We start from the raw sequence: 13,729 nt of genomic DNA, 5'->3' as shown, positions 1-13,729 counted from the left end.
TAAGTATTAATGTTTTAGCTAAGTTTTTACTGATTAAAATATTATTTTGCTGTTTAATTTGGAATATTTATAAATAGAAACAGGGTAGTTATGCAATTTTTAAAATATTCATTTTCAGAGTTTAAAGACTAAAAAAAATTATTTAAATTATTTCTCAATTCTAAGCATGGTTTCAACGAAGGCTTTTGTGCTTCGATTTTGTTTTATTTATTTACCTAAAATAACTTAAAACACAAAATTTTAATTAATTTATATTATTAGAATAATAAAATGATCCTTTAATGTACACATTATTTTCAGCATATTTTAAAGATCTGAAAGTATTTATAAAAATTTTATAGTTGCATATTTTGTCATAGATGGTGGATTACCAATTATCCTATTTTTTTAGTGAAAAAAAAACATACTTATATTGCTGTTATTAGTTGCACGCTTTTGATTTAGATTTGCAGTTTTTACTTATTTGATTACAAATTTCAACCCACTCCCACATACTGATTTTTTTATTCTAAAAATAGGTAGTTTTTATTTATTAAAAATGACTATGCTGTATTTTATCAAACTTTGAACAAGAAGTACATCCACACATACGTTAGATTGTGTTGAACTTTTATTATATATACAAAATGTGGCATTACAAAAGTAAGAAAAACATATATAAATATTTTTACAAAATAACTTAATTCCATATAAACCATTTTATCAAAATATTCAAAATAATTGTTACAAAGTTATTATAAAATGAGGTATTAATGAATAAATGTTTTACAAAAATCGTTTGTGTATGTTTTCAATAAAAACGACATTAACACTGCTATAATTCTAACATCAAGTATGTTTAAAGAAAATTTGTTTTGTTACTGAGAAAAGTTCACATCTAGGTAGTTCTATGTTGAATATTATGAAAAGATACTAAATGCAAAGTTTGGCTTAAAGTGATATAAAATTGATACAAATATCCATATGAAATACTGCAGAGAAACAGATGTAATGCATCAAGTATATCTACATAATAAAATAATTTTCTGTCTTCAGGTATTTCCCCTAAAAGCGTAGTTTATATCCTTGCTTTATAGAAGGAGTTCCTGTATTTTTATTTAACAACTCTACATTGGATTTTATTGTCATTTTATTCCTAAACTATGCTTATTTAAAATTCCACTAGTTAAAATTTAGAATAATGAAAACTGTTATTAGTTTTGATTGCAACTCAAATTAATCTTAATTAAGTGGTGTATCATTCAACTTAATTCTTAATTTAAGAATTGTAGGAAAAATAATTTAAGTGAGATAAATAATTACCATTTGGTAAAAATTTATCATCGATAATTTACTAGGATGGATTTTATATATGCATTTTTTTTTATCAATTTATCCTTCTCTAACAAAATATTTTAATTTTAAAATTTATTTTCCTACAATTGAAAGATATTCATTATTTATTTATTTATTTTTTTTTTTTGATATACAAAACTTTTGACTATGGCAGAATCTGATACTTTCATAATGTTAGCAATGAATTTCTGTTTACACAATCAGCATTCTTCATTATAAATAAGTTTATTAATGAAGAAATTTTACATTTTATTTAAAAACAACTTTTCTTCACAGCTTTGAAAAATTACTAGGTGAAAATTCTATGTCTTGTGAAATTTAGAACTTGTTGCTTTATAATAATAATTTGTGAGAAATATGTATATAATCATTATTTATGGTGCATGAAATCAGTTTATTCTGCATGTAAAATGTTTGATAGAATTTTTACACATTTATGTGATGTTGTTAACATTTGCAATGATTATAATTAACACACATAAACTGGCAGCTATTCAAGCACTACATGTTAAATAAATTATTTGCAAGTTTTTACCAAAAGCATATAGTATGCTTTAAGTTTTAATTGATTTTTTCCCCTTCTAATTTACATATGTACAGTGTTTTTATTTCTAAACACTAAGAATATTTGTATTGTAATATTCAAAACATATATTAAATTCTTCCAATAATATGATATATACAAATAAACACTAAATATTTTCATAATGCAAATAAATCTAAAAAACCATTTTAGACAAATTTACTACAACGTTACAATGTTCAGATCTAGCACAGACTTTGGTTTATCAATAAAAAGCAAAGATAAACATTGAGGATCAAATATTTGGCACTAGTTTTGTAATTGTAATTATAACTCTGTACTCATTTCATGATTGCTTGGAGAAGGTTGTACTTCATTTGACTTTGGAACTTCACCATTTGGTCTTGGAGAATATGGAGTCCAAGATTGGGAAGGTGTTAAAGTCTGAAATGAAATTTAAAAATTATTACAGAAGTTTATTTATATATTTGTCAAAATAAACTCTGTAATTTCATAAGAAAAATTCTGGAAGATTTCACGATAACTCTGGTATTTCTCTACTTATTGGCTACATTATAGTTATTATTTATTATGTTAGGTTGTCTTAAGTAATAATTTAAGTTGTGTTGAATAGTTAGTTATATGTGAAGTATTTATTTTGAATAATGTTTTATTTTTCTAGAAATAAAAACTTAGTTACGAATTAATTAATTAGATTTATTTTTGAACCTTTCTAAAAGAATTGTAGAAATTTTCAAAATAGGCCATGCTATGGTGCCGCATATTGCCAATTATTGGTGACGGCCTTTTTCGAGCAGTAGCATATATATGAATTATAAGACACTCAGACTCGAGAAGTGCATGAGGAAATAGTACAGCAGGTAATGGTGCAGTGGGATGAGTTTTCTATCTTATCTCACGACAATTTTCATACTTCTGCAGCCCACTATGCTGAAATATCTTAAACTCATACTTACGGTAGTTTGTGTGATTTAATGACACTGCCAGACGTATTTTAAATTATTATAAAACTTCGAAGAAATTTGACTATATCACAATTATTTCTTGAAAATAGTTAAAATTAAAATCCATTTCTGCAGAAGCAAAGCTGTGGCCAACAGTTATATATTGTTTAAAGCTAATTAAGCTGTAAGGATTGGAAGAGGGGTTTTGAAGAATTAGAATATTTAAATACAATTGTACTGTTATGCCACAATGGGCATTACAAATTTTCTAGCTTTGAAAATTTCTTTAATTTCTTAAAATTATTTTTTTAGTCATTCTTAATCAAATTATAAGTAAATTAAATCAATTAGTTAATTTTTATTTAAAGCAAACATAAAATATTTTATTCGTTTCTTATCAATTAATGTAACGGCTAACTTTCTATGTCAATACTAATGTAGACTCATTAATTCACTGCAGCGCCTAATCACAAACAAAAATCTATTTATAACTCTTTATTCTTAAATTTCTTACCTCAGATATGTTTCAGTTACATGGTTATACTTATTCTCACAGTCTTGTTGGCGATTTGTGATCATCAAAGTATTTTGAAACCTAATATTGTTTATGGGAGGTTGGCTTTATTTTTGGCTGTGTAATTCAATAAATTTTATAAATTCATTTCAATAAATTACCAACCATGCATCTCTTCTCATAATTCTAACTGTCTGTTGGGAACAATTCAATGACTTTTTAATTTGGCTTTTGATTATACAGGTCATGGGGGATTTGTCTCCCATGGCCTGTCTTTATTAATATTATTATGCGAAATTTATTATTTAACTTAGAAAGTCTAATTAAAGATATAATAATAATTTGTATCTCAAGCTCTACAAGTATTAAATAAACGTATTATTTTCATTATCTTCCAATCCAGTTTTCTTCTTCAACTGTCATTTTCATTTTTCTGTTTTCTGTCATTTTCATTATTCTGTTTTCATCACAATCTTCAAATAGTCAATTATACCATACACAACTTCCAACCACACCTAATTTCGTCTCAATATGTACTGTGTATTCGGCTTGGTTACCATTAAAGTTCATATGTTGTACAAGATAATTTTGAAGGGTGACTAAGCCGTACACCCAAGGCAGCTAGTTATTATTATCGCTACTGTAACAACAATTGCCTTACATGAAGTTTGAGGCCAAAATCTTGAACTGTTAAAAAGATTCCCTAATCTTTAGTTGCGCCAACATTTTTGAAATTGAGTAACTAAAATAACTATTCACATAAACTTATTTTTAATTAGACCACACTTTCTATTCCATGTTTCAGTTTGTATGTATTCCAAATTCCACAAAACGAAGGTGATTTTAAAAATTAATTTGCTTGATGTGGAAATAGCTCAGGAATCAGGATGATTAAAAAAAATAACAGGGGATATTTGGAGCATTGTTACTAGAAAATTAATCGATCAAAATACACCAAATAGCTGACAAATGTTTTAAAAGACATAAGAAACAAGTTTCTGAAAAAAATACATTAAAATCCATTGAATTGCAATTTAACATCTTCATGAACATGCTAGGCTGAGTAATATCTTTTATATTTGACCCTTTAGTTTTCTAAGTACAAAGCTTTGGATTACCCTTAATTTACCAAATGCAGATTGTACTATCTGGAACTAAAGCTATTTAAATTTAAGAAATGAATGGCTCATTCACTAAATCGCAGACACTTTTTTAAGACCATAAAAAGCAAGTTTCTGAAAAAAATACTATTTAAAATTTTTTTTTAAATCTATAACGTTGTATCCTATCGGTTTCAAGAACTTACATGTTATGCTACTAATTTTCATTGTAATTTTCATTGTAAAGCTTTTGATTACCTTTCATTTACCAAATACAGATTGTACTGCAATTTGGATGGAGGCTTCTTAGAAGATATTTAAGTTTAAGTAATTAATGATTTATAAATGATAACATTAATGATATTTAATATTAATTGGATTGAGATGTCAGCACATATGATAGGTATTCAAAATGTAACTAAGGTTAATTTTTTTTTTCAGTCAAATATTTAAAAAAAATTCTACATTGGAATTAAATTTTATGAAGGTAATTTGTTTTAATACTTATAAATATTTACCTTTGGATACTGTTTTGTTAAATTATCATTTTGAAATGTAACTCTATGTGTCATCGTAGGCATTGTCACTAGTGATTTTTGCGAAGTTGGGAAAAAATGACCGTTCACAAGCCTGAAAATAATATAATAATAAATAAAAATATAATAAATAATAATTTTACAAATTAAAAATAAAATTAACACAATTTTTAAACAATATAACGTTTTTCTTTTCTCTTTACTACAGGCTTCATAGTGATTAAAAGGAAAAAAAATCAGAACATTTTTCAAAAAAATCAGGACATTTTTTGGAACAGTATACTACTTTTGCAAGTGGCAAACTAATCACAGTATAATTTTCTCTATTTAAGTGTAATGAAAGCTAATTTTATTGCAAAAGAATAATAAACCATTTTTAATTACAGAGTTACTTTGCTTAAACCAGAATTACTTATTACTTTGTTTTAACAGCCTAATGTATAATTTTATCAATACTAAAGGACTCAAAATAGCAACAACAAAAAAAAGTTACTAGAATCAATTAGTTAATACACTCTCATACCAATATATAATTTAAATTCGTAATAAAATTCATTTGTAATAAATTTCTGCTTTAAAATTCAAATAATTTTAAAGCAGGGTTTCAAAAATATTGAAAGTAAAGCAAAAATTTTGATTAGTTAATTTTAGTGATTTTTAACAAAAAAAAATCGTTATCTAAATTCTCTGTTTAAAAAATTTTAAATTTAAAGATTCCATTAATCTATCATATAAACTGTACACAATAATAACACATTAATGTACTCGTGAAAAACAAGTGTTTTAAAAGTGGGACAAAATTTGATTTATCTAAATTGATACTGTTGTTTTTGCTTCTTACCTGATGTTTTTAGACATGTGATTTGGTGTTGTGTTATTGATATTTCCTTGACCATCTGGTATTCTCCCATTCATGTTAGAATCAAAAACTTGCTGCTGAAATTCCAATATAAATAAACAAATTTAGTCATGCATAAGGCAATAATTATTTCATTAAAGCTTGTAAGTTCATCATGATAATATATTTATAAAAAGCTGCAACTTGAGTAAAAAGATTATTGTAAGAACATATAAAGCCTTTGTTATAATTTTTTTATTTAATTATAAAACATCAATAAAGCACAAATGAATTTTTCTGCTTTATTCAAGTTGTTTTTTGCTTTAGTCTTCTGAGCAGAAACCCTTTACCTATTCCTTTATTGGAAAATTTGATTTATTTTAGCCTTTTGTTACAGAGAACGAAATTTATCCAGGCTACAAAAATGGGTTTTTAGTAAGATTTTATGGACTTCTTTTTGGTAAATATATATTTTTTGGAAGTTATCAAGAAATGTATAAATTTAAATCTTAAGTAAAACATTGTTTAGAGGGTCACTTGATTCAGCAATACATTATATTTTTATACATTCTCTATGAATATGCTACTGCCTGATTAGTATCTTAAAATATGATTTGTATTTTAACCCTTTATGGCTGATGCAATTGAGAAAATGTGTATGCATGCATTTCTATGTAATCAATCTTTCTGATTAAAACTATGTGGGTCAAAATGTAGTTATAAATGGGCAATGTATTTTAAACATTTCAACTTCACATCTAATTTAGAGATACTACAAATTAATATAAATAAAAGGGTGCCGGTTAAATGGAATATTTTGTAAATATAAAAAAAAAAAATTTTTAAAGAAATTTTGTTTAATTTCTTAAACAGATTGTTAAAAGTATGTAAAGATTTTTAAACCTGTGTTATTTATTCACTTCATTAATTTTTTTAATTACTTTTATGCTCACGAGCCCCTGGTGCTTTTTTTGCAATAAGTCAAATTTGATTAGTAAGTAGTATGATATTATTAATAAATAGTAATCATATGATTCTATTTCTCTTATAATTCTATTAAGATGTATTAGTGAACATAAATAATTTTCCTTAGTAATCATTTTTTTCAAAACAATATTTAAAGTATATTGTTATAACATATATTGTACTAATAATTAGGTTATTTAAAATTATGGTTATAATAAAGAAGTAACTCTTTTAGTTTTAAACTCTTAATTTAGAAAATATTCAAAATCAACACATTAATTTCAGAGTTCAATAAGAAAATAAACATTAAATTTGTGATCTAAAAATAATGTTTTACAGGGAAACAATAACTATAAGATTTTTATCAATTTTATGTCGAAAACACAAAACTTTATTCTACCTTATTTTCCAGCCAATAAAAATTTTCTGACAAGAATAGAAAACTGGGACACCATCATTAGACTTTTATATATAGTTAGATATTACAAATAATTTGAAAAGAAAAGTTTTTAAATGGGATCAAAATCAAATATTAATGTAGAATTGTAAATACTATTTCTTATTTATGCCTTGTTAAGAATTTATATTCATTAACTGTACTAAGTACACTTACCTGAGATCTGTTTAAGGGAGAAGACTTATTAGTCCCCCAATCTTTTGTTTGCTTTTGACTTAAATTATTCTGCAGAAATTCATTTTTGTATCTGAAAAAAAAAATTTTTTTATGATAAATATAGTTTATAAGTGCATTTTACCTAAGAACAAAAAAAAATTATGCATAAAATTTGTTTCAATTTCATTTGATTAATTAAAAGTTAATAAATAATTGTTTTTACACTATACAATAAAAGTAACATAATAATGTTTTGAAAATACCATTTTTAAAGACGTTTTGTTTATTTGAAGTCTTATGTTTACCAAATTAAAATTCCTTTTAAAAAATGCTGAGTAAATCAAGGAAATTTGCTTTGTTTTCTGCTTTATAATTGAAAGCAGTAAACAAAACTTTATATTCTCATCTTTAATTATAAATAAAATACTTTAGTTCTTTGATTATTTTCACTAATTCAAACCTTTATTTTCAATTTAAAAATAAGTTGAAAATTAACGATATTTAAATTTTTCTATTGCTTCATTCAAAAAAATTTTTACTGTTATAATAAACAAACTATAACTTCTGAAATTGCGAGAGTAGTTTTTTGCGATATTAAATTTCATTTAAAATCACAAATGTTAAAATTTTTATTAAAACCTATACACGTTTCAGTGTCATAATGGTACAAGTTCATCAATAGAATAAATGAAAGGGATGGTAAAACAGAGATGCTTGAATCTGATGGATCATCATTCATGAATGTGTTTCATACAGTGACCTGGATTTTTGGCAGAGTTTCTACATAATTAAAAAAAAACAAAAATTCTATAGTTAATGATCTAGCTGTCGTACTATATTTTTCAAATATTTGCAAATCATAATTTTTAAAAATTTCTATCAATTTAATGTTTTACCTTTAACTTTATATGTATCTCTTTAGTGTGACATAACCTCTGACGGATTAAATATATTATATTTTATTGTCCCTGCCATTTATCCAACTGAAGAATGTGTACCATTGTTATACCAAAATGCTTAGGTGTACCAGAATAGGTGTTCAATAATTTTACTTTATACTCACCTTTTTTTTTACATTAATTCCTTAAGTTTATTTTAAACCATACAAAAACAACGAATTCATGGTTATACCAATGCACAAACGCAAGCTATAATTAAAAAGAGCCAAATGTCACTTTCGACTACGTTCCCAAAGATAAGTTGGCTGTGCATGGATTACGAAATGCATCAATTGTGATGGTATGATTTCCCAAAAAGAATAGCTTTCACTTATGATTGATGTGAAACGATTGATTCTGTTTCTGATCTATTTAGAGGATAATCATATTGCTTTCAAAAAGACTCAGTGCCCACCCATAAATCAAAAAAGGCCCAAACATGATTCAGAAGAAATTTGTCTGATTTCATCAGTTCAGTAGAATTTCTTCACCAGATTTAAATCCATTTGATTACTTTATCCAAGGCTATATGCTCTCAAAGACTGAGAGTATAAGAGAACTAACTGTCGAAAAAGAACGTTTCATTAAGTTCCAGAAGAAGCAGATAGTGCCAGGAGATTTTGAATCGCTTGCATAAAGTGATAAATGAAAATGGGAAACAATTTGAGCTTTCATAAAATAAATTAGTCAATTGTAGCACAAAGCTGTATAAATTAATAAAAACATATTTTGTAATATTTTTCTTTTCTGTTACCTTTACTTTAGGGACACTTATTTTGATACACCCTGTAGGATTTAATAAAAATTTTACCATTTGTGATTTGAAACGTTTTTAATGAAATTTAATAACATACGGTTAGCAGAAATCCAACTACAGTTTAATCATCACCTTCTGTTGTCAGAGAAAAAAAATAAACTAATAGTAGTATTCTTACTTTTCTTTAAAACTGTTAGTTTTTATGTGGTTTAAATTGTGAGAAAGTTCTTTTGGGACATGCACCAACTCAGGTTGATTCTCATTCTTCTCTTCTATGTCCACTAATCTTTGACTTTGTGACAAAAAAGTAGTTTGTTCAGATGTGTAGGGTGGTGGGGGACCTGGATCTTCTAAAGACTGTGATTTATGTAAATTGCTATTAAAAGATCTAAATAGACAATAAAATGCCATTAGAATAAAGCTTTAAGAAAAAGAACATAAGTAAAACAGTAAAAGATAAAAAGGGCATCTGTTTTTTGTCTATAAAACAATTTTCCACAAAAGAGGGGGGAAATGAGTTTGAAATGAAGTGTACTTTTTTATTTATTTATTGCGAGAAAATAAAAATAAATGGAAAGTGATGGTTGTCACTATGGAGTCAGGAATTTGTAATGGAATTAATTACAAATTTAAAAGACATACTTTTGAATGTTATTAATAACTTTTGAAAACTAATACTGAGTATTTTTTTTTTTTCAAAATTTATGACTGGAGTTATCATTTTCAAATTATATGTGTCAAAACCATATACAACACTAAATTTTAAAATAATTTTTTTAAAGAAATAGTGAAGTAACAGTTAAAGGAAGATGTACATTGACTATTTGTTACAAATAAAAATTAAACAAGTATGGTGTCGTCACTACTTGCTGAAATTACTTTTTTTTTCATTATTTCATGTTAAACCTATCTCACAACAGTGATTCTGCTAAACTGAAAATTTCGCATTTCTTGGTTCCCTTTTTGTTAAAAGTGGGTCTCTATTTTAAATATGAGTTCCTAACATCTTTATTCATCTATTATTGTTTACATTCATAATGTTATCTTATCCATTTATAAACAAAACAAAGAATTTTTAGAAGAGTGGTATTTGAACTATCAAGACTTTTAATTAGGGCTGATCAAAATTAAAACACATCGTATATATAATTTGATTTTAATTTTGCCTACATAAAATTTTAGTGTAACTTGTATTATATTTGTTTTAAATATGCTAAATGACATTAGAATTCTTTCTTCTTCAATTTTTCATTCGAATGACAACTATTAATTAGCACAGAACCAAAATTAATGAAAAAAATTTCTTTGTAGATTTAATATGAAGTCATCAACAAGGTATCTTTATTTGAATTTTAAAATTTTTGCTTGCATTCTGTTTTTTTGCTTTAAAAATTGATCTTGTTTATGCAAAGTAATTATTATATCCAAAAATAATGTATTGTAATGAGTATATTTTTCTGAAGTGATTAGCTTTTAAGAGCTTTGATAGCTATACTTGATGCTGATAACAAGTTTTTTATATTATTATATGCCAAATAAATCCTTTATTTTTTGTAAAATGAGAGTTTACTTACAGAAAAGTTGTTGTTTACAGTAGAAAATTTTGCAAATGAGTTTAAAATAGTTACATTTTTATATTTAAAAAGCTAAATTAATTTGTCAAAGAACTGAATCTATTACTTGAACAAAACACTTAGTGTAAAGAAAATATTAAAAAAATAATAAAAAGAAAATTTAGATTCCTTATTTCAGTTTAGAATGATTTATTCATTTTTACTATCATCACTTTTTAATAGCAATTATATATCATAATCATTTTTCAATAGTAATGATAGGATTCAGCTGGCACATACATGCAATGTCTTAAAATGAAGTATGAGTATTATAATTTTAAATATCTATTCATATATATTTAAATTCTATAATCTATTTATAACTCTTATCGACCTATTTATATTATTTGATATTCATGTAAATCTTGGGAATGTTAAAAAAAATACTGAAACAAATAAAAAAATTATGTTGCATTATAAAACTTTTTTAAATTTTTTTCTCCAAAAAAAAATCAATAAATTATGAAAATGTTTTAAATGAATAAATTTTAAAATAATTTAATTCCCTTCACTGTATAGTAGGGGAATTTTTTTTTAAAAATCTCTTAGTAAATGTAGTTATTATTCTTATTTTAGTCAATATTCATGATTAAATTTTAGTATTTTATCACAATTTTACTAATACTTTGCTTACCTTGAATGATTTTTCGAAAGTTGACCTTGGCTGGATGAATACCTCATTTTGAAAAGTCGGCTATCAGCTCTGAAATTATTATCAATATTAAGTCCACATAAATTATTTACACAACAGTAAATGTTTTTAATAAAATAGAAAATACTTACTGAACTTTTGTATACTTTATGTCTTTCTTTTCTTCTTCTGTTAAAGTGCTTGGATCAATCAAGTTGTAGCTAAATTTATAATATAAAAATAAATTAGTTTTAGGATTAATTTCAATAATACTTGTGAAAAATGTTTTAGAGTAGTTCTTAAATTAGCAGAATTTTAGCTTATTTGAAAAATTTATAATACACTATGTAGTTAATAATATTATTCTTACTCAATATATTGTTTCACTTCTTGAGGTATAATAGAAGATTTGCTGTCTGGAGACCTCGATCGATGTCTAAAATTTAGAAAAAGAATGGGAAATGTTAATTTTACTGTGCCTTAATTATTCTAAATTTAATTTAGTTTGAGACTGATCTATAATGTAAATTATTTAATTCTGATCTTTTGATCACATGTGATGCACTTAATATTGATAATTTAATTGCTTTTGACTACTGAAAGTATTGTTTCTAATGTTGTGAGTTCTAATTCACTTTATATATGTAAAATGCTAAAAAAAAGAAAGAAAAGAAACGGACACTCCTGAATAACTTTTAATCTAATGATCAGATCTTCATGTTCTAGGACTCAATCTTCAGTTCAAAGGGAGTGACCTCTATGCTAAATAATTAGTGCAGACGACATTTTAAGTTACGAAATCAAGTACAAAAACTAGTTTTTTCTGAATAAACACAACTTTTTTCTAAATTCCGTTACTCGGAAACTATTTTATCGATTACACTCAAATTTTGTATTTGGCATGTAAAATTCTTTAAAATTATGCAGAAAATTTTATACCTTACAGTTCAAAATTTTTTTGACTGTTATTAAATAAAATAATATAAAAATATTTACTAAAAGTTATTTTTTTGATTGGAATTATCTTTGGACAAACGAATTTTATAATTAGGTGCAAAATGTTTTCAATTCGCTTAAAAAGTCTTCAAAATGTGGCGATCTATGTAAAATTAAAAAATAAAATCAACATAAGAGGTCTAAATTTTTGGACAGTTTTCGTATTGGAACCATATTTACCAGATAGCAACTATATTTTGGGGGTCAGATATCCACGCCCGGGGGGGGGGGAGAGTGNCGCCCGGGGGGGGGGGAAGCGTGTTTATTAAGAAAAAATGCATTTTTGTGTCTGATTTTGTAACTTAAAATATCGTCTAACTAATTAACATATTTGAAGTAACACCATCGAACCAAAATGATTGAGTCCTAAAACATATAGATCCGATCATTAGATCAAAAGTTATTCAGCGTAATCGATTGTTTTTTGTTTTTGCACATTATACATATTGAGAGACTGGTGTTGAGCGTGTCACAGTACAAATTACGCTGCTATACACTAAAAAAATGACAAAATAAAAATATACAATAAAAATACATGACAAATGTTCGTAAAATTATGCTAAAAATAAGATTTGTAATTTGTATGTAATTAATTCAATGCAACTATATATACATTGTAATTTATGATATGTAATTAAATAAGTATTAGAACATAATATTCTTCTGAGAAATATTATATCGCATTAATAACTATTAAAGTTTAATCAAAAAAATTTCTTTTTTTTTTTTTAAATATACAAAATTTTAATTGTTGATTAAGCTATTTTTGCAGCTTGTTTAATTTTCAAAGTTGATATGAACATGAACTAACTAATATACTAACTTAGAAAATGCTAAAAATAAAAATAAAAATTTATTGCAATCAAATATGTTTGAACTATTCTTAATATATTACCTTCTGTGTCTTCTTCGTTGATGATAGTTGGATTCTGATTCTGTTTCCAATCCAGAATTCAAATACCTAATTAACAACAAAAAATAAATGAATAAAATGTGAAATATTTGTCATAATTTTGAAATTTAAAATTGAATTTTTTATTGTGATATCTTTTTATGGATTGTGTTAAAAAATTCTCAAACGAAAAATTTTTACCAATGGCCTGAGGTACTTTTAAAATAGCAGAGGAAAAGTTTTTGGAACTAGGATTCTAAATCTGTTTCTAATCCAGAATTCAAATACCTCATTAATAACAAAAAAATAAGTGAATAAAATGTGAAATATTTGTCATAATTTTGAAATTTAAAATTGAATTTTTTATTGTGATATCTTTTTATGGATTGTGTTAAAAAATTCTCAAACGAAAAATTTTTACCAATGGCCTGAGGTACTTTTAAAATAGCAGAGGAAAAGTTTTTGGAACTAGGATTCTAAATCTGTTTCTAATCCAGAATTCAAATACCTCA

At 25.1% G+C, this 13,729-nt stretch overlaps 1 protein-coding gene across 1 annotated transcript in view; it reads right to left on the bottom strand.

Moving 5' to 3' along the window:
* Nucleotides 1–592: 592 nt before the first annotated feature.
* LOC107448451 (band 4.1-like protein 4) overlaps nucleotides 593–13,729 on the bottom strand; it is a gene marked incomplete in the record, with an annotated part of 159,261 nt that continues 146,124 nt past the window's right edge. Inside the window, 9 exon segments of the mRNA XM_043050719.2 lie at nucleotides 593–2,302; nucleotides 4,956–5,067; nucleotides 5,815–5,909; nucleotides 7,391–7,481; nucleotides 9,264–9,473; nucleotides 11,333–11,401; nucleotides 11,482–11,550; nucleotides 11,700–11,765; nucleotides 13,221–13,286. Of these exon segments, the coding sequence (XP_042906653.1) occupies nucleotides 2,186–2,302; nucleotides 4,956–5,067; nucleotides 5,815–5,909; nucleotides 7,391–7,481; nucleotides 9,264–9,473; nucleotides 11,333–11,401; nucleotides 11,482–11,550; nucleotides 11,700–11,765; nucleotides 13,221–13,286 (895 nt within the window).

This window comes from Parasteatoda tepidariorum, chromosome 3 (genome assembly GCF_043381705.1).
Source record: "Parasteatoda tepidariorum isolate YZ-2023 chromosome 3, CAS_Ptep_4.0, whole genome shotgun sequence".
In the NCBI taxonomy this organism is placed as follows: Eukaryota; Metazoa; Arthropoda; class Arachnida; order Araneae; family Theridiidae; genus Parasteatoda; species Parasteatoda tepidariorum.
This window is presented reverse-complemented; position numbering and strand designations above follow the sequence as displayed.